This window comes from Bacillus rossius, chromosome 1 (assembly GCF_032445375.1).
Source record: "Bacillus rossius redtenbacheri isolate Brsri chromosome 1, Brsri_v3, whole genome shotgun sequence".
Classification (NCBI taxonomy): domain Eukaryota; kingdom Metazoa; phylum Arthropoda; class Insecta; order Phasmatodea; family Bacillidae; genus Bacillus; species Bacillus rossius.
Genome location: NC_086330.1, coordinates 284,963,670 through 284,989,184, shown reverse-complemented (window position 1 = coordinate 284,989,184; position 25,515 = coordinate 284,963,670). Strand labels below are relative to the sequence as shown.

The 25,515-nt window shown below is 36.7% G+C and overlaps 1 protein-coding gene across 1 annotated transcript in view; it reads left to right on the top strand.

Annotated features, from left to right (window-relative positions):
- Positions 1-25,515, top strand: part of LOC134527680 (uncharacterized) — a 165,986-nt gene that overhangs the window by 108,072 nt on the left and 32,399 nt on the right. Inside the window, exon 5 of the mRNA XM_063360579.1 lies at positions 25,035-25,292. Within this exon, the coding sequence (XP_063216649.1) occupies positions 25,035-25,292 (258 nt within the window). The remainder of the gene's footprint in view (positions 1-25,034; positions 25,293-25,515) is intronic.

The following is a 25,515-nucleotide window of genomic DNA, read 5'->3' as shown; positions in this document are numbered from 1 at the left end:
TCATATTTTACCTCGCACCTCTGTCTCATCATACTGTCTCACATTGCTCCCTTGTCCGTCGCACACAACACAGTCCCAGATGCACCAGTCTCCGCACACGAAGCCCGTCACTCCACGTCCGCTTTCTCTCACCAAGAGGTCACTCGCCCTCTTCACTTCATTTCCTCAGAGACTGGTGTCGCCATTTTTATACCACTCGGCCCCTTCTGTAATGGTCTCACACCACTTTGAAGCGTCTCGTCATCAGGGTTGACTTGACACCCGAAGATTCCAGAACAATGGCGTTCTAGTTACACCAGTTAACGCAGGTGGTGATCTAGGAACGCTCAGAACCTACCGGGCGAGTCAATTAGGCGCCAAGACTATTTGAAAAGGCGCTGGGAGAGGGGAGGGGGAGGAGGGGAGGTGGACACTACCTGGGTCACCCAGAGATAAGTGCGGCCAGCTGCCGCTCCAGCTGTCGTTGCAATACATCTGTGGCAATCCGTTTTAAAAATCAATTTTAATTAATATTGTTAATTAAAAATATATTTTAATGAATTAAAAATATCTTTAAATGAATATGGCAGATGACAAGTAGGAATGAGGGAGAACGAAGTTATTTCAAATCCAAGATGGCGGAAGGAAATGTAATCAAAGATGGTCACCAGGGTGTATATAATCCAAGATGGCCGCCGCGTAACCCTGATCCTGAGCCTGCAGCCGGTGCTCCCGTACCTACTATACACACCTACTTAGGTTAGTTACATAAGTAAAACTTTTTCAGATATTCTTTTCTTATGTTTATTTTTGGGTTTCACACGCCTAGGTGGTCGTAACTTATAACTGGAAGTGAAGTATGCAAGTACACATTTAAACAAATCTGTGTAGTTCCCGTATACTTTCAGAAAAATTTCACCTTATAAATTCATTCCATAGGTTATATTTGATTAAACACTTTAGTGATTAAAATACTTGTACAGCAAATTTATTAACTTAAGGATATTGCCATAAATTTGTGTTTTGGTAGTTTAGTAATAAAAAATTGGGAAGCCTACATGACACGAAGCCAGCGCGGATAGTTTTTAAGTTCTCCGAAGTTCACCGCTGACTCTTGCAACTTTGGGATGCACGTACTGATGTATAGGTACGACCGCGTGAACTATAATTACTTGCTGCAAATTGAAAATTTTTTTCTTGTTTTTATTTGATAGAATTATTATTTAAAAATTGCAGCAAGTATCTTTCTTACGTACTTGATATCTGTTGCGACAGGTCCTGATGTAAGGTCCCCGTCATTATTGAGGCAAGTTGTAGGCAAGCACAGTAACGACTTAGGCCCTCTAAAACTTTTACCAGTAGATACGTATGAGCATTTTCTTGGAAATATTTTTAAGGTATATAACAAGAAACAACACATTGTCCTGCTTTTCTTCCTCTACTAATACCTCTATATTGATTTAGGGAAAACATCAAAAATAACGCGTGAGCGAGTGATGTGTAACATCACCAATACTTGCCACTGATGTTTAACATCTAACCTCAAAAACGAGCAATGTATTTTGATATAATGTTACAAATACCCTTATAATACGAAACTCGAACACGAAACTCTACGTAGAATTATTAGAAATAATGCTGAGCGTGATAAAGGTACGCAAATTGTGTTTTGAACTACGTATCTCTACGCGAATCACACGCTAGAATTTGCTGCCGAACAGCTGCGTTGACTGACGAATCATTCCATTTGCAGACCGATGTTTTAAACTATATAATTAAACGGCTCCGATAAAAGCTAAAAAGACTTGAACAAAAAATTTAAAGCCCTACTTTAATCCTAACTTTTGACGAGGAATTTTATTAAAATACTGTCCATCTTGTCCAAATTCACTGAACAGTTAATCCTATAAAGTTACCCTTTGTCTTTGTGAACTTTTGTTTGCGCCATCTGCCACAGAATACAGTACCGTGGTTGTTACACATTTCCGTTCTTTGACTTCCGTTACATTTACGAAATTACTCCCACCAAATGCCAAATTACGGGAGCTAAAATGTTACATATTAAAAAAAAGGATGCACAAACCCGAATCACTGGAACATGTGGCTCCGTTCCCTGTGAACTGCAGGCTTCCCGAAATAAATATCTGTTTTCAGCTTAAAATGTTTTCTAGAAGTAAATATATTTATTGAAAAAACAATTTTTGAGTTGGCTTATATAATTTATAGAGGACAGAAATCATATACGTACATCATAACAAGTGAGTTATGCGGGGTTGCAAGAACATACGTAGATGTGCACTTGAATTCGTACACGGCCTAAATGATTTATGTGGAGCTGTTGGTTTGTTTCAAATTTAAAGCATGGGAATAGCAACTGATAAGCTTGTCAAATATAGATTAAAATACGTAACATAACATTTTATTTTAATACGGCGTAACAAGTAGTAGCAATGGTAGTAAGTGACTATAAACTGTCAAAGTAAATGTATTGACAATACTTCAAAGCCAAAATACTGAAGGTTGGTGTCAAAAAGATTGTTTTTATTGATCCTTTTCATTATATATTTTTTATTCCGACTTTATGTGCCAAATTTAAGGGGGAAATATGGGAATAGAAACAATCCATATTAATTTCGACAGTTATAATGACATGGCCAAACTACTTTTTATCGGTTGATTATAAATATTTGCCTTCGGCAAGGCAAAGATTACGCATTAATACGAGATTTCCAAAACCTAATATATAGTGTGTGCTGGAAGTGTTATTACATTATGTCTCCATTTTATATTTATAGAACTCTAGAAGCTTCCGGCAATACATTTGATTATATATCATGCTTCAGTCAGCCTTATTTTGAATATCAATCAATAGTAAATGGTTACAGATAAAATACTGTTGAAATTAAAATGGCGTCTTTCGTTTCCAATCTCTCCCTCTTAATACAATACATCTGCATGGATATTGTGGTTATGTTACTAAGTGGTTCTCTTATCAATGTTATTGCATTTTATCAATATTGTAAATGTTTACATCTATGTTTTTTCCATTTTATTCCAACTAGGCTTTTTTTAAAATTTCAAATAAATGTACACAACAACCTTTATAAACTGCATTATTGTATTTTCATTCTTTAATTTTATGATCTTATTAATTCAGTAGGAATTTTTATGAAGTAAACATTGAACGTATAGGCCTAGAAGTAAATGTTTGTGCACTTAATATTATATTTAGGCACAAATTTGGTTCAACACAAATAATAACGTCTTTGTGTTACCAACAAAAGTCAAATAAAACATTCTCGGCTTCCCTAATGTTCACACTCTCTCGAAACCATTCTCTAAAACTAATTGACTTGGATTTCGGAACTCACCTATTTCCGCAACAAAAAAAAATTCAATTAAATCGATGTCTCGGCTGGTATTCAAAGGAAAACGCTTACAACTCGGACACGAAATTTAATGTGTAATTCTCTAAAATAATGCTGGACGTGATAACAATACGCAAAATCGTGTTTTCAACTATGTTTCTTGAAGCGAATTTTACTAGTTTCCGCACTCACCACTTGGATTCGCTGTCGGAGCAGCTACGTCGACTATTCAATCATTCCATTAGCAGACCGAAAGTTTAAACTATATCATTAAAAAGGCCCCGATAAAAGCGAAAAAGACTTGACAAAATACTAAATATGGCTTTGGAACTGATTTTCGACGAGGAATTTTATTAAAATACTTCCCATCTTGTTAAAATTAATTTAACAGCTAATACTGTAAAGTTATCCTTTGGATTTGTGAACTTTGGTTCGCGCCATACACCACAGATGGCAGCACTGTGGTTACAACTTTCCATTCCATTCACTACATTACTCCTATCAATTGCCGTATACCGAAAAATAAGACGTTAGGCCTACATATAAAAAAGAACAGCATCTTAGCTGCGTACATCTAGATTATTTAAAAATGATTATTGTTATCCTTGCTGGACAACAACAATATCTCTCTATCGCCCTCCCCCCCCCCCCAAAAAAAATAATAACCCGACATGCTTCTTATACAGAAGCGGCTGATTTTGTTTTAGTTTGCACACTATACTATAATGTAAGCATGTTTTTCATACAAACTTGACATGTTTGTTTCATGTATTTAATAACATTATTATGTGTGTTTAAGACTTGTTTTAATTAACAAAATCATAAGACATTGGACTTGTGAAAGAGGAATTAAAAATAATTAAATGAATACCAAAACATAAAATGTTCCGTTTTGTTTTCTCAAGATAAATCATTACTTAATTTTCTATGTGAAAACGCAATAGGCTAGTTATAAAATTCTGCAACACCTAGAGATTAGAATGTGAAAATCAATTTTATTTTAAAAATCAGTTTCAAAGCAAATTTACTCATCTATGAAAGTTATAATGGTTGTACAATACTGGACACTCAATGGCTACGGCCCTGCGACTGTACCCCGGCGCTGCCGCCGCTAGGGTTGCTTGCTATTGGTAACACATACCTTAAGTTACCGCACCAAAATTTACTGCAGAAACATAAAATAAATATGAACGAGTCTTTCAGTAGTCGCCAGTGATGTGTAAACATCTAACCTCGGTAACGATTAAGTTCGTGCGTTCTCATGTTGCAAGTAAAGGTATAATTTGTGTCCAATGAACTGAGCTATGTATTTAACAATATTATAGAAAAAATATAAACACATAACATGTTTTAATATATATTTACTAAAGAACACAATGCTTATATTTCAAACACTTATCCACATACACCATAAAAAGATAGATATATTTCAAACACTAATGCACTTAACCATCATATTTCACACAATCCACATAATCCACATAATTAACACAATCCACTCAATCCATACAATCCATATAATTCACACAATAATCCACATATATTAACAATCAACATAAATCACATTAACCACATAAACCACACAATCCACACAATCTTTTCAATCCGCACACACAAGCAGAAAAGAAGCTAGCTGAAAAACATTCAAATCTGGATAACTAAAAACCATAGAGTAACTTATGTAATGCAAGATGGCCATCACGACTCTCCGAATTCCCACCCTGAAACCTGTGTTCCCTTACCTATCAAACCTGCCTACTAATTGATAAATATATTATATAAATTGTACTTTAAGAAGAATATATGAATACATTTTATTTGTTTATCTTTTTGCTATTATATTACAAATACATAGCCAAGTTCAGAGAATTGATTATTTCGTACTAGGTAGACCTATATCCTTTATTTTACCTACAGTAAAATTAAATTACTTACTTTTATTGGGTAATAAATGTACATGAATTCACATAGATATTAAAAATTAAACTTCATAATATTGCAGATAGCCTTTAAAACTTGTTATAATTCATAGTCACCTATCGTGTGCGAAAACTTTAGAGTTATAACTATTTACTGAATTTTAACAAGATTGGCAGTTTTTGAGTAAAATTTATCATGTCCAAAGCCAGGGTATATTATTTTTTCAAGTATTTTTCGCTGTTTAGTGCTGCATTCCGTGCTGCTATCTGTGCTTGACGGTGCCCAACGTTTACGATTCAGGCAGCAAACAACCGATGTTAAAAGTTAAAAAAAAAAAAGAAATTTTAAAAAATGCACTGACAATTTTAGTGGAAAGAATTAGTCAGCAAATATTACAGCACAGATGGACAAAGTGGGTTGTTAACGCCGAGACAGTTGCAACAAAAAGAGTAGATAAAGACCAAAAATAAGGTCTTGGATAACACAGCAACTAACAGACGAACCCAACAATGATACCTACTCCACAACACAGAGTCGCACTGGTGAACCCAACAATGTGCAAAAAACATATCCTGGACACCACAACGACGACAGCACAGACTAACTAGGCTTCCTAAGACACCAGATGACGTTTCGGGAACTGAGATCTGTTCCCGTCCTCAGGCACAAAAATACTTCCACGGAAATTTTCTGTGCTGTCTATGATTTTCTGACTTTTGACATCAGCTGTTTTTGCCTTGCTTTCTATGTTTTTTAATATTCATCTTTTTTGTCCGTTATTAAGGTTTCTTATGACATACAGTGTAACATCAATGGTTAATGTCTTAAAAAAAATCCTATATGTTAGATATCATTTAATGTTAATAGGTATTTAATTTGCAAGAATAACACGTAACACAGATTAATAAATACTAACATATTCAAGCAATTTGAAATCATTAGGATTCAAATTATGTTAGTGTCCTCAGAGACAGTGATTGCTGATGTCTTCCAAATTTGTCATGGGTTGTAGGATCGGCGCCAACACCTCGGCATATATCAGACCTATGAGTACTGAGTTGCTACCTGAGAGTTTCGGAGACAATCTCACGTAGCTTAGTTTTCAAACACAACATTTTAATTGCAATTCTGTGTATGTCAATTACGTAGTCTTTTTTCTGACCTTTTCGTATGTTGCTCCTTTCAGAATATGAATACCAATAATTGTTATAATCTCTTTATGGTTAAAGGGTTACCTATTTTCTTTTATCTTTTTCAAGCGCTATAGAATTTAAAGTTATTTGGTAGTTCCCGGAATATAAAGGTTTTCCTTTTCCAAACTTTTTTTGGTGTAATCAAATTTAAAACTTTAGCCCGTGCTCTAACACAATACAGGTATAAGTCTTAAAAAAATATTTGCTGGATTGTTCAAGATTCGAGCGTTTCATAAACATGATTATGTTATATGCAATTTCCATTTTTCGAGGATTAATAATTTTCAGTACCTTGGAAAGTTTAAATTTTCAGAATGAGTAATATAACAAAAGGGGAAAGGCGCGACTTCTCTTTTGATGAAGGCGTGGTCGTTCTTGGACAATGATTGCTGTCCGCAGTATTGCTGGCTATGGTGCGAGAGTGGTCAGCTGTAGTACACGTTAAGCTGGACTCACAATGATCCGTCATGTCTATCCGTCCTCCATCCGCCCATCCGCCAACAAGCCGAGAGATTCACAATGGTCCGCATGTCCGTCATTATATTTTTATTCTTGGATGCTGCCAAATAACTATTAAGGCTTAAATGATTGAGAAAATTTACGTTGTAAAGATTTACGAGTTTGACGACATGTACGCTTAAGTACCTACTTATAAATTATTAAATATATTTTCGAGTTACCTTGCATCATAGGAGTAACCAGGAGGGTGTTTTGAGGATTAAATCGCCCCCCCCCCCCCCCGAACTAAAGGCAAGAAAATTGTCAACGCTCATGTCATTCGAAGCACATTGTCTGAAGCTTCTCACACTTAGCGACAAGCGAGATAACTTCACCCAGCAGCACAATTGGTAAGCAAACATAAACAAAGTCAAATACGATAACTTCTTCCAACTGACCACCAAAAAGCAGTTCTGGTAATGTGTGAAAATCTGTAGGTGCACAAACATGAACCAGGAAATCGTTTCAAAGAACTTGACGCTGCTAATGTGCCAGGGTTGGAAGAGTTGCAAGAAAGTCGCAACATTTACATGGCGCAGAAGTCATGTCAAATGTTGAGTACATTACGATCGACCAACTTTATAATAGCCTTTTTTCTTGGAGAAAATCATGAGGTATACAATAATCGTTTGCAAACAACTTCAGGCTGTCGACTGTGACTTGATTAAAAAGGGCTTAGTTACAGTGATATCGTGTTAGCTACCTTGAAACGTATTAGAAACTAGCTGCCCGACCCGTCTTCGCACGGCTATACTAATGGAAAAAAATTAAGCCACATCTCCCATTTACAGTAATGGTAAATAAAAAAAAATTCAGTGAAAATTTATTACAATGCTGTATAATGTACCGGAGAGAAAATGAATAGCACCGATGGTTTCCCGACTCGTGCACGCAACGTACAACTGATGTACCCGTACTTCGCTACGGCAGTCTACAGGCAGATCACTCTTGCGCCGCTCATTATACATGCCCCTCCTTGTGGGTACGCCACTGCCGCGCGATGCCCGTTGCCATGGAGACGCAGAAGGCATGAACAATGCAAAATCCTGTTCTCATGCAGACAAAGTACCCACTGTTGCCTGGTTTTAACCACCCATGGGGTCTAATTTTCGGAAAATGTCATCCTGCGTAACATAAGGAACATTACTGTGAAGTTTCAAGTCTGTAAAATATATATACTTGAAAAAAAGAGCAATAAAAAAACAATTAAACACAGAGAGAGGAAAAAAAACAATAGTTTAGGTTTGCGATTTAAAGTGATAAAAAGTATTTAAATACTAATTGAACTCTTATGAGGGTACTGATTGCTTCGTTGTTAATATCACACGGGTGTATTTTTTACTTGTATGGGAAAATTAAGAATGATAAGGCATCTAGTGCGTGGCAACAATGTTAATAGGCAATAGGAAATAAACTTCTAGCGCCTGCGGCATTGTCAACACACACTTCGTACGTGTACTGCATGTTGTATCTAACCCCCTCCAACGCATTTGATTCTAAATTGGACTTTTAGTAAGGATCCCTAATGTTATTGATAATATAATATAGCATATAGCCTTCCTCGATTAATGTACTATCCAACACTGAAATAATTTTTCAAATCGGACCAGTGGTTCCTGAGATTAGCGCGTTCAAACAAACAAACAAACTCTTCAGCTTTATAATATTAGTATAGATAACACCGACGAAAAGTTCAAAACTGTTTTCGAAGCAGCTTCTGATCATTTGTTACAAAATGGTGGTATCATACAAATGCCTCGCATAGCACAACCTCCTATGTTCAAAGCCAATGCAAAATCAAATGTGTTCTCCTATTTGTAGATCATATATAATAAATAGGCCATGTATCTGCTCGTTTTTCCAATCATCGGAAGAAGAAAAATTACTGTTTTATGCAGCATTTGGCCCCAAAACTGTGTAACTTGTGCTAACACAGAGATTGACGAGTGCATTGCAAAGTATGCAGCAGTTCTGCCCTAAATGAATGCATACTTATCAAAGCTGAGTTTAAAATCTGGCAAGAAGTGTACCGCTCTGCAACACCACTAAGAGTGGACAAATGTGTCGCGGGCTTATACCCTAACATCCACTGCCTCCTGATATCCTTGGCCACCCTTCCCGTCTCAACGGCAACTCCGAAGAGGACATTTTCGTGCTTAAGAAGATTAAAACCTATCTGCGGGATACCATATATCAGGACAGACTGAGTGGATTGGCCTTACTTAATGTCCACTATATCGTTCACATCGACCCACAGAAAGTGGCTACTGAATTTGCAAAAATAATGATAAAATAAAAGAAAATAATTATTAATTATTCAAGTAAAAAAAAATATAATAAAAATATTTTTGCTGTGTATGGAGTTTTTCTTAAAAATCTGGACCGACTTTCTACAACCCCCCCCCCCCCCTTTTTTTTTTCTCTGACGACTACACTGTGCATTATTAATTAATTTCGTGTCTCAGATATTTTTTTTTTTTCAGAAATCAAACTTAAAATGTGTTCATAGGCAAGTTAAAAACATAATACAGAAGCAGCTAAAAAACAAATGCCTTGCAGACATTTTTGAGGTAATAACTTGATCCTTCCGTCGAAAGTTAAAGCGTAGGAAGGTTTTGACTGACGGAAGGGTGGGCTATTTCGTGCCATCTGATTGGCTGCCGGTCACGTGATTGACGAACGGACGGACGTGTGACGGGCGGATGAGAAGGTTCATTGTGAGTTCAGCTTTAAGGGTGTATGTCCCGTTGAAAATCATTATTTTATATTTACGTTCGACACACTTGATGAGTGGCTGATTTTCACAAAATTAAAAAAAAAAATTTATCGCATACTTTTTGCATAGTTAGGTGGCATAGTTGCATTGTTAACGTTTCTGTGTAGTATGGATAAAGATAATGGAATCTAAATATATATAACTCAAAAGTGACTGACTGACATAGTGATCTATCAACGCACAGCCCAAACCACTGGACGGATCGGGATGAAATTTGGCATGCAGGTAGATGCTATGATGTAGGCATCCGCTAAGAACGGATTTTTTAATTCTACCCCCAAGGGGATAAAATAGGGGATACAAGTTTGTATGAAACTTTGTCAATTTTAAACCGATCGGGCTGAGACTTTGCATGCATAAAGCTACTATAACGTAGGCATCCCCTAAGAAAGGATTTTGAGATGCAGGCTATATAAGATTAGTAACTTTTCAGTTTAAAATATACTAATTTATGTATGTTAGCGCCATCTACATTGAGTAATTTTGGAGAGAACTTTGAATTAACCATTTTTGTGCATAGTGCATAGATAATATATCTATCGGATATATTTTTCATTTGATTTGCATTTGCATTTGTTTTGTTTCGGTTTATTAGTTTTGGTTATAGACTCTGCTTTGTATTTGGCATTTGTTTTGTTTTCGTTTGGTTTAAGTATAGGTTTTGTCGGTTAGACTTTTTTAAAATGGCTAAAGAAAATCTGAACGTTAATGGAGAAGTTGAAGAATGTACTGTCGTCTCTATTGTTGGTGACGGTGCATGTTTGTTTCGTGCTCTCTCTTATTTAATGTACGGAACACAAGATAGAGCGATGGAGGTGCGTTCAGAAATTGTCAGATATGTGGTTAATGACTGGAGCAAGTTTTAAATTATGACCCACGACAGGAATGGTGATAACTACGTAACATCTGACGAATATTTTGCTGATATGATGAAAAATTCTACTTATGGCGGATTTTGTGAGTTAATAGCAGCAGGATTAATATTCCCATTTAAGTTTGAAGTTTATAGAAACGGTCTCATATATACGTAATCTGGATCTAACGACTATCCGGTAAGGTGATTACGATTCAGCCAAGATTTGTCCAGTGGGAATTTTGATGCCTATCTTCCCATAGCTGCACAGAAAATTACTCGGCGTCGTATGGAGGTAGCTGTAGAAGAACATGATTTTGGAATTGATACACCTTCGCAACTTAAAGTTGATAAGGGTTGTCAGGAGGTACCTGTTTTAGAGCGTGAACATTCACCTATGGTATCTTCAATAAATTATGATGAAAATTTAATAAAAAGTTTATTGTCCCAATCTGAGTCTGTGACATTAATAGAAAATAAGAAAAACAAACGTAGGGCAAGGTTTACTAATTACACACGAAAAAATCAAATAAAAAAGGCACAAAAATATGGACAGACTCTACCTGAATCCCACCGTAAAGCTGTGTCTGAATATAATAAAAAAAAACCCTGATGTACAGAGGCAAGCTGTCGCCACCTACCAGGCTGCACACCCTGAAAAACACAGGCAAGCTGTCGCCACCTACCAGGCTGCACACCCTGAAAAACACAGGAAAGCTGTCGCCACCTACCAGGCTGCACACCCTGAAAAACACAGGCAAGCTGTCGCCACCTACCAGGCTGCACACCCTGAAAAACACAGGCAATCTGTCGCCACCTACCAGGCTGCAAACCCTGAAAAACATAGGCAATCTGCTGCACTATATCAGGCCAGGAATACCGATGTGCATAGAGTTATTCAGTCACGGTATAGAGAAAATACAATTTAGCGTGTATGGAGAAGCAAGTTGCTTTCGGGTTTGGCGTATGAACCAGATATTGCCTATGGAACTGACAGCAGCGTAGTCTTAGGTTCTATGACGTACAAGTGTCAGTGGTGTAACGCCTTGAAGTGGAAAGATGAGACACCTGGCATGTGTTGTAGCGCCGGTAAAGTACAACTTGAGCCGTTTAAACAACTGCCTGAACCACTTTACAGTCTGGTTAATGATTTACACCCAAATCATGTACACTTCATGGATAATATCAGAAAATATAATGCCTGTTTTCAAATGACTTCCTTTGGTGGAAAACAAATAAAAGAAGGCGGTTTTTCACCAAATTTTAAAGTTCAAGGACAAGTCTATCATTTAATTGGAAGTATATTACCGGAACCTGGGCAGGATGCACAGTTTCTGCAAATTTATTTCGTCGGTGAAGATGATAGAAAAGCTAATATTCGATGTTATAAATTTCCTGATTTGAGACCAAATTTAATCAAACAATTGCAGCTTATGATACATGAGGTGAACCCATACATAAAATATCTAAAAACAGCCATTGTTAAAATATCGCCTTCAGAGTCATTCAAGGTCGTAATACATGCAGATAAAAAACCACAAAGAGAACACAGAGGCAGATTTAATGCACCAACGGCAAATGAAGTGGCTGTTGTATTGGTAGATAAGCATTTTGACCGAAGAGACATTATCCTCGAAAGCCGAAGTAACTCACTTCAGCGTATCAGTGAGATACATCGAGCTTATGATGCGCTGCAGTACCCGTTGATATTTTGCTGGGGGGATGATGGCTATTCAATCAACATACCACAATGCGATCCCACAACTAAGTTTCCCTTGAAAAAAACAGTCTCTGCTATAAGATTTTATTCATACAGAATAATGATCAGAGAAGGAGAAGATAACTTTTTGGTTAAATATCGCGCTCTTTTTAGTCAATATTTGGTAGATGAATACGCAAAAATAGAAACTGAAAGACTAAACTACATAAAAAACAATCAAGCCAAATTGCGCGCAGATAATTATATTAATTTAAAAGATGCAATTGGACGGCAATATACTGAAGCAAATCAGCTGGGAAAAATAGTAGTACATCATCTGGTGGACCAAGATACATGCATGAAAAAACGCACGACGCCATGACCTATGTTAGACATTACGGTCGTCCCGACCTTTTTATTACTTTTACATGTAACCCACGCTGGAGTGACATAGATGAGCACTTACTTTCAGGACAAAAATCTCATGATCGATACGATATTATTTCGCGTGTCTTTCGATTAAAGGTAAAAAAGGTCATGGATTTGTTGATAAAAGGGAAAATATTCGGTGAAGTGAGATGCTATATGTATTCGACGGAATGGCAAAAGCGAGGTCTTCCGTATATTCATATACTTTTATGGCTTCAACATCGCATCACTCCGGATCAAATTGACAATATTATTTGTGCTGATATACCTAAACCCGATGGTAATCCTGAGCTTTACGAAATTGTTCAAAGTAATATGATACATGGCCCCTGTGGAAGTTTAAACCAAAATTCTCCATGCATGAAAGATAATTCGTGCAGCAAACATCCTAAGGCTCTTATTAAGGAAACTCAAACCGGTGATGATGGTTATCCGCAGTACAGGAGACGTTCTCTGGATGACGGTGGATTCTATGTCGATATCAAGGGTGTTACAATAGATAATCGTAGGGTGGTTCCTTATAATCCAGTGCTATTAAGAACATGTAACGCTCACGTGAACGTAGAGTATTGCCATTCAGTGAAGTCAATCAAATACGTTTGCAAATATGTTAATAAAGGGTCAGATCAGGCTACGTTTACTTTAGAGAATGGGAAGGATAGGAAGGATGAAGTTACAACCTACGCAAGTGGTCGATATATAAGTTCAGCTGAAGCAGTTTGGCGAATCCTTGAATTCCCAATACATGAGCGTTTTCCTCCTGTAGTGCACCTTGCTGTCCATTTAGAAAATGGACAGAGAATTCATTTTAATGAGCAGAACTTGTACGACAAATTGAGTAGTCCTCCTACAACTACACTCCTCTCCTTTTTCTATCTGTGTAACATGGATGACTTTGCAAAAATATTGCTATACTCGGAAGTCCCTGCGTATTACGTTTGGAACAAGCCATCGTTTCAGAGAAGGAAGAGAGGAGTGAATGTTGAAGGATGGCCAGGTATCAAAAAAGAACACGTTCTAGGTAGGGTTTATACTGTTCATCTAAACAATACAGAATGCTACCACCTTCGAATGCTTCTACATGAGATCAGAGGCCCAATTTCATTTGAAGCGTTGAAAACTGTAGATGGTCACTTACATCCCACTTTCCAATCTGCGTGCAAGGCTCTAGGTCTACTCGAAGATGATCGGCATTTGGATTCAGCTCCTGAAGAGGCAGCATGTCAAACACCGCATATGATTCGAGAGCTTTTTGCTATTATTTTATTGTTCTGCCAGGTTTCCGACCCCTTATGTCTTTGGGAAAAATACAAAGAATACCTTTCTGAAGACTTAAAAAAACAACTGGAAAGGCTAGGTGAAGTGGATGTAGAGCACTCATCGGACCTGATATTTAACAAATGCCTGTCGGTATTAGAGGATGCCGTATTATCATTAGGCGGCCGTCCTCTTAAAGAGTATGGATTACCTCAGCCAATAACATCAATACATTTTGAAAATAGAGAGTACGTGAAGGAGACCAGTTACAATACAGTGGCCTTAGAAGATGCAGTTAGAAAAAATGAAGCATCCTTGAATGACGAGCAACAGGAAGTATACAATAAAATTATCACAAGTGTAGATGCAAATGACGGTCGAATATTCTTCTTAGACGCTCCAGGTGGAAGTGGTAAAACCTTCCTTATTAATTTACTTTTGGCGAATGTAAGAAGTACTCACGGCATTGCCCTGGATGTGGCGTCGTGGCGTCGTCCGCCATAGCTGCTACATTACTCGAAGGTGGTCGAACTGCTCATGCTACTTTTAAGTTACCACTCAATTTAATCACTGCCAAGATTCCCATTTGCAACATCTCCAAACAAAGTAATTTTGCTGAAGTTTTAAAGAGTACAAAAATAATCGTGTGGGACGAAATAACGATGGCTCATAAAGGTGGTATTGAAGCCTTAAACAGATCACTAAGGGATATAAGAGGTAATACAAAATTAATGGGTGGCGTAACAGTTTTTCTGGCCGGAGACTTTCGGCAGACTCTACCAGTGTTGCCAAAAGGAACCAGAGCTGACGAAGTAAAGTCGTGCATTAAGAAATCTAATTTGTGGCCCCAGGTTAATATTCTTAAGCTCTCTAAAAATATGAGAGCACATTTGGGCGGGGATGAGTCTGCTGGTAGATTTTCATATCTCCTTCTTAAAATCGGTAATGGTGATTTTCCATCGTTTGATGGAATGATAACCATCCCGGAAGAATTGTGCACAGTTGTTACTACGGTTCAAGAATTGCTGTCTAAAGTTTATCCAGACATTATTCATATACATGACAAGCCTATTGAATTGTTATGTGAGCGTGCCATAATTACTCCAAAGAACGATCAAGCAGCAGCTATCAACTATATCCTGCTCATGTCGTTTGAGGGCGAAGAAAAGGTCTATACTTCGATTGATACTGTGGTTAATACAGATGACGCTACTAATTTCCCTGTAGAATTTTTAAATTCATTGAAACCGCCAGGTTTGCCTTATCATAAGCTTATTCTGCGTGTGGGCGTTCCAATTATGTTGTTGCGAAATTTAAAACCACCAAAACTTTGTAACGGTACGAGACTGCAAGTGAAAGCGTTACATCGCAATATAGTGGAAGCCACTATATTAACTGGGTGTGCGAAAGGGGAAACTGTATTTATACCACGAATCCCATTAATACCTAATGATATCCCGTTCGAATTTAAACGATTACAGTTTCCCTTAAAAGTCTGCTTTGCCATGACAATATACAAGTCTCAGGGGCAAACTCTCAAATTTGCGGGTATTGACTTGAGAGAACATTGCTTCTCTCATGGACAGTTTTATGTTGCTTGCTCACGAGTAAGTTCACCCAATAGCTTGATAGTTTTAGCGCCTAATGACAGATTAGTTAAGAATATTGTGTACAAAGAAGTTTTGTAGGCCTTAATTTTTTACACACGCTAAACAAAAGTAAAGCCGCAAAAACTATACCTAATTAATAATAATACTTCTTAACGCGAGCGAAGCCGCGGGCAAAAGCTAGTGGAATATAAAACTGGAACTTTTTAGGTTTAAATTCAATTGTACTGGCTGCTATTTGATATGGTTTAATTTCATTCAGAAATTTTTATATTATTTTACCTGGCCTTTTAAAATCATCAGTATTTATATGATTTTAAGAGGCTAAATATAATTAAATAAATTTTTCTGAAATAATTTTAAACCATGCCACGCAGTCACCATTATTGCCTTTAAACCCAAAAATATTCAATTATTTATTAAATTTGGTTTTCCTTATCCATGCTGCACAAAAATTAAACTTTACCAGCTAATTATGCAAAAGTATGCACTACACACACATATATATGCATATATATGCACTACTAACACACACACACACACACACACACACATATATATATATATATATATATATATATATATATATATATATATATATATATATATATATATATATTCATTTTGTTGAAGTTCGGCCACTCGAAAAACTACAAGTTTAACCATGCTAAATGTTAGTATAAAAGCTACACTGGAACGGGACATACGCCCTTGAACCTGAAGGTCTCGCCCCTGGACGCTCCGGCATCCTGAGGTAGAGCCTCGCGAACGTGCTCCTGAAAAGGGTCCGACCCGACAAGGTCACTTCCGGCGAAACCAGCCCCGAACTCTTCGCTGACGTGAAAGGCGTACAGGCTGTGGTCTGCCGGTGGGTTCTCTTGGTCTGTGCATCTCCACGTCAGTGCGTTCCATCGCCGCTTCACCTCGCGGCGGGACCGTCCGGGTCTGGCCTGCTTTGGCTCCTCGGCCTGGCACAGTGTTGCGGAAGGCTATCCGTGTGTGCACGGCCAGTGGCGGATTTAGATGGAGGCTTACCCCCCCCCCCCCCCTCCCGGATCGAGAAGTAATACACAGGTACTATACTAGGTTCCGACTACCTGTGCCCCGCCCAGAAGTCAACCCTGTGTCCGCCCTTGCGCACGGACACGAGTGAAGGCTGCTGTACACGCGCGTGTGGTAGTCGTGTTAGATATCATCAATACTTCCACTTTGCCATTCGCCTCTGGCAAGCAGCTTTTATGGGCTCGTTCAATTTTTTTACAGTTCTAGAACAGTCTCTAGCCCTAACGACATTCCCTTGCACTCATACAATATATCACCAAACCACAGAGAAGTATAATTAAAATAGTAATGATTATTCTCCTTGGCGTGAAAAGGCAAGTTTTTTTAAAAAACTTTTCCTTGCTCGCGTGTTGTTCAGACTGAGAAAGAACGATATTTCGAGGTAATTTTCCTGCGCACCGCACAACGGCGCTACCAGCTTGACGAGGCGATTACTATGCCATCTCGTGTCGGGCAGTCCTACTAGTGTTGTAAAGTGCAAACTAATTTTTTTTATTGATTGGCTGCTTCTCTAAATATTATTATTCAATTTTATTTAATGCCGAGACTTCCAACTTTAAATTTACATACGAACTGGAACGAATGAAATAAACACAATTAAATATCTCAAGTCAACTACAGACGGTTAAAAAATGTAAATAGGCTGTAAAAATAACCATCCAAAATTTGTGGGGTAAAGCATCTCCCAGTATTAACTTAATAGTTAATTACTTTGAATTAAGCGTACCAATGTCTCAATCATATTGAAGCCATAATTTCGTGACGTAATCTTATTGTGTTCCTGTTATATTAATTTGTGTCCATTTTTTGTATCGAATTTTGTTGTATGCATGATATAAATAATTATATATTTACGTCTAATCTTAAATGTTGCTGAAATGTGGTAAAATATACATATTGAGTGTTTTTAGGGGTGTGCACAATTTGCTAGTTAAATACATAGCTCCAGAATAGGCTTTGAAATGTTTGAATGCTTAGGCCATAATGATCACATTATGAATTAGACCCACTTAATCAAAATTTACCATATCAAAAAACAAAAATCAATAACTACTTTAATATATTTAGGCCTGCATAATGCGTAACCAATATAAGTATTTAATTGTATACAATATCGTGATGGAAATATGTGATTCAGATAATTTATTTGTTGCATTTGCGTTCAGTTTGTACAACGCTGTGTTTCTAAAAATCCCAAATGTTCTATTAAAATGAGTGTACATTACACAAATTTTGAATGGATGGGCGGTTCAAATTTTGGCACTGACGATATAAAAACATACATAATTCTCCAAACGTTTGCATAACTACATTACAAATTCAAGCAATTTTGTTGAAACGTTCACTTGTTTGCACAGCTTACTAAATTAGTTTGGGTTCACAACCATACATATAAGCACGCCAAGTTCTTGAGAATCAGTTTTGTTGGTAATCCCCAAGTTTTCAAAAATCATTAAATTTTAAAGCCAAGTTTCAAACATAAAGGGAGTGTTCAAATTCGCAGATTTTATTTTTTTTTAAATAAGTCATGACCATTATTGTATACAAAAATTACTAAGTATTTTGTGTAGAACGAAACTTATAAAATTTCTAACTTCAAAATTACGAATCTCTCATGTTTGTTTTTAGCTTCATACTAAACGCCTGCACGTGTTATTTATTGACTGCATTTAAACTTAGGCATTACCTTCAAATTAAATATCATAAATTGCTATTAGCTGCGATATTTGGGTAAAATATTTTTACTGTTATTTCAATAAAAGGTATTTTCTTTTATATATATTTTAGTTTCGCTTGAGTCATTTGAGAGATGCAAATATGAAATAACACATGGTTTTTAGCTCTGAAGCTTTTCATATCCTTTTCTTTTTAATGTTTAATATTAACAGAATCCGAGTAATTGTGAGAGTGAGAATGAGGTGAAAGATAAATGCATACGATTTGAAACTTACCAAATCACACATTCCAAAACAACGAATCGACTAATCAGAACTTTGTGAATAATTCAACAGTAAACACTTGCATGAGTAAAATTTCTCAGTTTTTGTAGCTCTGAAAATTATTCTCTAACAGTTGAAATTTGTAAGACACTTAGCAATAGTTTTACTAATATTTAAATAGAACGATCTTAAAAAAAATACCGTACTTTTATCTAACTTATTGTTCGATTGGCTTTTAACTTAACTTGGAAAAATGGCACAGAACCAAATTTAGTTTATCATACCAATAAATAAATTTATAATCATTATTTACTCACATTATTAACTTAATTGTATTATGACGTATTCTATTCGTTAACTCCACCCATAAATCAACTATGTAGAGTAATTCTGAAACATTAATAGTCTTCAATTTTCCTTGCCAGTTAGTAAAAGCTCACAATGTTGTATTTCTAAGCTGTTCAATATGTATTTCTATGCACATTAACGCTACTTACTTTTTGGCTAATGTTTAAGGTGTTCCTAAAGTTTGAAAGCACACTAAGTGTTTGTTATTGCAGATTTGTGATGGCTATGCGATCTGCCTGTGTGATGCGTCACGGAGCGCCTAAAGCTTCCTCCAAAGTCCAGGTCAAATTTGAACCGTCCTTTCATTGTAATGTGGAGTTCTATATTGTGGTGTGATGTTGGTGTGGTCATTTGTCAATACTGTTCTCGTTTCAACTTCCTAGGCTTTTTATTTATTTTCAGAAGTAACTGTCTTAGTTTAGATAAATGTAATCTGTTAATCTGTCTTTGTAAGTCCATGTTAGTACTGTTTTTTTCGCTGTCATTGTTTTTGATAATGGTTATTTTTTATTTCTGAATGCGTGTCTTGTACACTGTGATTAAACTATAGCTGGTTCATGGTTTATAATAACACTTTGAAATCATTTACACCCATGATTTAAAAGATATAACATGTTTTACATTCACCGAGCAGAGCTAACAGCACGCCATGATAGTGTGTTTCTTTGGTTTGGTGTCTTATTAACAAAGTAGTATTTAAAAAATAAGCCTGGGCTTCACTGACCTCCGATAAATCCCGAACATTCACGTTGTTCGCTGCTCACTCGCGAAACTTCGCGGCTGGTATAAAAAAAATAATTTTGCGAGAAATCACGCAGTTTCGCGATTTTAGAATGTTTTAAATGCCACTAACTTAGCCTAACCAACCTTTCATTTTAGTTACGATCACCTAGACGAGCAAAAAACTGAAGAATTAATTTCTGCCAAAATTCTGTTCAATGAACGTCAAAGCATATACTACCATGATTATATATCTGTGTCTCGAAGGCACAAGACATTATGTCCACTTTTGGGCAAAATGCACTTTCAACCATAAACTTGACCTTCGTTTGACATTCTTTATATTGGTATACAACATTAAGCTCTACGAAATGTCAAAAATTCACGTATTTTGAGTATATAATAGTTGAGCAAATAAGTGAGGCACTGTTTAAAATTCGTTGAACTACTCTCTTGATAAATATTTGTTGTGACGTAGTTTCTTATGCCTCCGTGGTACAGATATATAATACAATACGTGGTCAACGCAATGAGTAATCTTGATCTTGACATGTATCTTACGGTAGATACTGGGCAGGAAAGACAGGTCGTGGGATGAATGCCATAAATATATTGAAAGGAAATAATACATTCAAAGCGGCTTATAAAACAACTCAAACTTTGAACCAACTATAAAATTTACCAATTTTAAATGTTGTAGAGGCGCATGGAAGACTTATGTAAGAACAAATTTGTAAAGAAAATTTCTATTAGCAATTAAATTTCTCTCTCTTCAACTGGGTGCCATTATTTTAGTGGCAACAATATAATAATAATGCATCACTAACATTAACTAGTTGTTTATATTCCTATTTATAAGTCTTTCAGCCTTCACTTGCAACAAGGCAATATGCATGAATGGATTATAGACTAATGAGTGTGTTCGCTCAGGCTGTGTGCTTTTGCATACAGCGCTTAAAGGAAACAGATTTTATGTTCTGCTCTCCCAAAAAGAGCGTTTGTAAGCACTCATATCGTAGTTGACTGTCCGTTTTCGTGTATAGTCATTAAGCATGCTCTGATACATTTGTTGTACAACTACTGCAGAAAAAAACAACTTTTTCAACTTAATGTTCGTAGGAGAACCATTTGTGTTAAATGTTTAGCTGCTACCTCTTGCTGGAGGGCTTCTATTAAAAAAAAACACTAAACTATCGGGTTTCCAGAGAGAGGAGGTTAGAGTTTATTAGAAATATTTCATTAAGAAATAAACGGGTGAATACTTAAGGCCTTAAATGGGTTGTAGGTGATTCATAACTAACAAATTCCTTTCGAAGGCTACCGAGTTAAAGAAGTTCCCATCTGGGAAATATCATCTGGGATTTTTCAAGGCTTGCAAAGATGTTTCGTGTGTGATGAAATGTGCGACTCACTGACTGATTGTATATACAGCCCGATGTGCGACTCACTGACTCACTCATTTATCTTTACATATTCTAACTCACTTCCAGACAAGCTAGTCTCGAAATTTTGACAGTAGGCAGATTTGGTTCCGTAACCAACGGAAAATTTTCGAAAAGTTGGAATTTTTATTAAAAAATTTGAAAACTATTAACAATCTACCACGAAAAGGCATCGTACTATTGTTATAGAAGACTCATCAAGGCAACATACTTGTTATAGATTACGAAAAATCTTCTAAACAATATAGTCACGAATGACTGCTATAAACACGTTTATTAACCACAAAACACTATAATATCTTTTTAAAGAAATAACACTACAATATCATTAACCAGCGGATTTTTGCAACGCCATTTTAAACGCTTTTTTTCACGATGGGACCAATGTTTGTTTATTTGTAAGCCATGGCCATAGACAAACACTATAAAACTTAATACCGGACCCTTTGCCTGCTTAACATACAGCAACACGGAAACCATAGACACAGGCGCGACCTTTGCGAGAGATGTACAAAACTTTTTTTTTCAAAAGTTTAGAGAAATTACGTTATTACTTACGACTAGGAGAAATACTATTGTCTTGAGATTTTTAAATAATACTAAAAATATCCCTGTAATTTATTACTAACCAAACGATTCATAATTTGTTTGACATAATACTTAATGATTTAAGTGGTTTACGTTGAAAATAAACACTTTTTCAAATCTTTGAGTAAAGCTCCTAAATTATTTATAACAAACATGCGTTTTAAATTCTTTGATACTTTTCCAGATAAAATTTTGTAACGTGAAATAGGTTTACAAGCATAAAATTTCTTGTCAGTTTTTGGGAATAAATATAAGGATTTCGCATTATTTTGCACTTGGTAATTTTACAACCGTAAATAGCATATATTGCGCCGGTTTTGCCGTGCATCTGATCCATTACCAGTATGATAGCCCAATTAATTTCATTGCTGATTTAAGATCACGTTACACGCTGCGAGAAAACACATATTCGAAAACAGGCCAAATTATCAAACATTATTTTTCATTATACAATGATTAACATATAGACTAGACACCTCTGGGCCACATAAATAGTTCTTCAAATCAGTTTAAACAAATATACTTAAATATTGTTTTAATATTACCTGAAATTCATAACTATAAAAATCTCGTTCATTCCTAAGTAGGCAACAACTCTCGCTACGATCCATGATTTTAGGAGTGTGTTCGGTACTGAGATCTACAGTTTTTGCCGTAGACTACAATAACACGTGAACACAGAAGTAGTATATCTTGGCTAGTCCGAGCTGGGTGTAGAGGTGGAGACATTGTCCGCCATCTTGGATTATGACGTCACGGTGGCCATCTTGGATGACCTTGCCCCTGACCTTCACAAATTGCCAAAAATCACTTAAAATTCCTCAAAATTTGCCCCATATTCGCCAAAATCCAGTATATATGGAGAGAGAAATATTCCACCATAAAATCTCCAAAAATCTGAAAAAATATAAATTTTCCTATTTCAAAAAAATAATTACTCTTTTGGGGGAAAATTTCCCGTTTTAGTCCTCAAAAATGCCAGTGGCTTGAAACATCCGTTGTGGATAAATGTATAAGTTATTATGTAGTAGTCGCTTTTTGGAGCTAATATGTAGGGAATCACACATAAATACTCCTGGGTAATTCTTAAAGTTATATAACAAAAAATTATATCTTTCAAAAAAAGGAGATTTAATTGATCTATTTCTTTTGAGCTACTAAACCGGGCTCGTTACCACTATGGCATTTAATGTTGATAGTTAAAGTTTGATGTACTATAATTAGTCTTTGAATGATAGGAAACAAGTATAGGTAACTGGTGACTATTTACTATCATAAGAAAAAAATCACGTGCACTATACACAAAATTAACCCTTGACTCACATATAACACAATACATACTAGACCTTACACTTACACAAAACAATATTCCCTTACATTTACAAGTTTACCCTTAACATGCACATAAAACTCTGGAAATTGACTTTCATTAGAACCTTCTCCAACAGTTTAGGTGTTATGAAAGTAAACTATTTAAATCAGCTATCTGAACTTTGGCAGGGCACTAATATAACAAATGTTCAGACAGAACTTAATATTTGAATCTCAGGGATAACTAATTTCATTAACTTACATGTCTGAACTAAAACAGTAGAATCTCATGAGTTCCTTTTCTCTACCTCTGGCCTCAAGCTGGGCAAGTCTGATTGTAATAACCATATCTTTAGTTAATTTGATCGATTATTGCCTGCATAGGTAGTCTTAAACAATATCTTTAACAACTTATATAAAATAAATAGTTCCAGATCTTTCACTATTGGACTTCAAAATTTAGAAGACTTCTACAAAATGTTTTAAATAAGCTTACCAGAAACTTCAATACGGTTAATACGAGGGCTGTTTTTTTAACCTCTTATGGGCTATATAAAAAAGGAAAATTTACATAACATAATGATTTTATCACCAAACGTACAGTATTTATTTTTCTACATAATCGCCAAAACGACGGAGGCTTTTGCCACATCATAACACAAGCTTCTCGATGCCTTCTTGGAAGAGTTAGCCGCCAGTGAGTAGAGATACAGGGCCAGCGCCTGTACCGCCCTCTCCCTCACGACACCACTGTGAGGCGGGTGGACTAATAGTGCGGCGCATTGTGCCCCAATATTCGCAAATCTTGCGATAATTCTTGATATTTTCCATGTTTAACTTACGGTTGTCATGTCGAAATTAATGAGATCTATAACATATAATTTATATCCCACTGCGATTTATCGTAGCATCATCGGATATAAGTAAATATTAAGTTATAAAAATATATTTTTCTTTTTTTACTCATTTTTAGTTTAGCAGTTTTTTTTGACAGTGGAAGTGTGTATATCTGTGCAAAATTGAACAGTTCCATCTGTCCTATAAACGTGTAAATAAATTTTATTATTTAATTTACAAATTTACAAATTTATAAAACATATAAAACATATTTTCCTACTAAATATACAGCTACAGACACTATGTGGGAGTTTAGGGGCGAAGCCGCCAACCAGCCAAAGTGAGTTTACATATACAACACAAAGTAAATATATATACAGAGCATTAAGTCTGTTTCATTTAGAATATATAGATGGAAGAGGGTAACAGTGAAATTTATATATTACTGTCGTGACCATTTGTTTATATTCGTACAAGGTTTTTTTTATTGCAGTAACATTGCTTTTTTTGGGCCGTAAAATGTAAATTAATGACGTAATAATACTGATTTAATTATTTAATTTTGACTTCACTCATAAATAATATATATATAATGATTGTTAGTAAAAACTGTATAAAACAGCTGCTAAGAGTGAAAACAAAATACCATCATAATAGTAGATGCATGCGATAACATTCAGATAACATTAAGTGGGAAAACAAAGTAGTTTCACTTGAGATAGCTAACGACCCACCTGCCTATGTGCATATTTTCCTAATATCTTCGTGCTATATAATATGGGTAGCGCATTGGTGGGAGAAACCAGGTAGAACAAATGTTCCACAGTTAGTTACATTTCTGTAATGTCGCAGGAACAAAATAATGTTTCGGTAGTTGCCTATTGCAGCTGCACTTGCAAAAATAAAATAAACTTGCAGCATAAGGGTCGAAATCGGCACGTTTACAGAAGTTAAGACTTTTTTTTTAATCTCCAACACACTATTCAATAAAGACTTTTTTTTTTTGCGGGGTTATATCAATAGTAATATTGTTATGTGAGTTTACTGTGTATGGTAGACAGTACTTTTACGAGGATGGACCTTGGGAACTCAGTTGTTAGCGGTATCAGCTGTGAAAATGGCAAGGCAGAGAGCTCTGTACCATCTGCCTTGCAGTTGCGCAAGTGGCAAGAGTGCAGAGTGCAGAGCGCAGTGTCGCGTGTCGCAGGCATCCCGCTGGCGGTGCACGGCCGGCCCTCCTCGCGCGCCTCCAGCCAGCGCAGCGGCGGCACCTACACCTCGGGCTTCTCGCGCCGCCCCAGCAGCGCAGCCGCCAGCCGCGGGGTCCCCGTGCCCGCCTCGCGAGCAGGTGCGGCGCGCGCCGCCGCCATCTTGCTAATATCGTGCCACCTCACTACCACCACGGCGTTCACTGCCCCTGACGACGACCCGCTCCAACAGGCCAGCGTCACTACTCCGCGCGCCGGTAAACTCTCGTCAGGTGACGTACTGGCCGGCGGGCGTTCTACCGTTCTACCTCTGCCCCCTCCACCCCCCCCCCCCCCCGCACTAGCTGTCCGGGTGGTCTGTGGCCCCGGGGAACATTCATCTTTCAAACACCAGCCGACTAGCGCTCCTGAGTGAGTCCCAGAGGGCTGTCTTTGAACTCCTGGCACAATGAGTGGATGTCCTTGCTGACCGCCATGCCA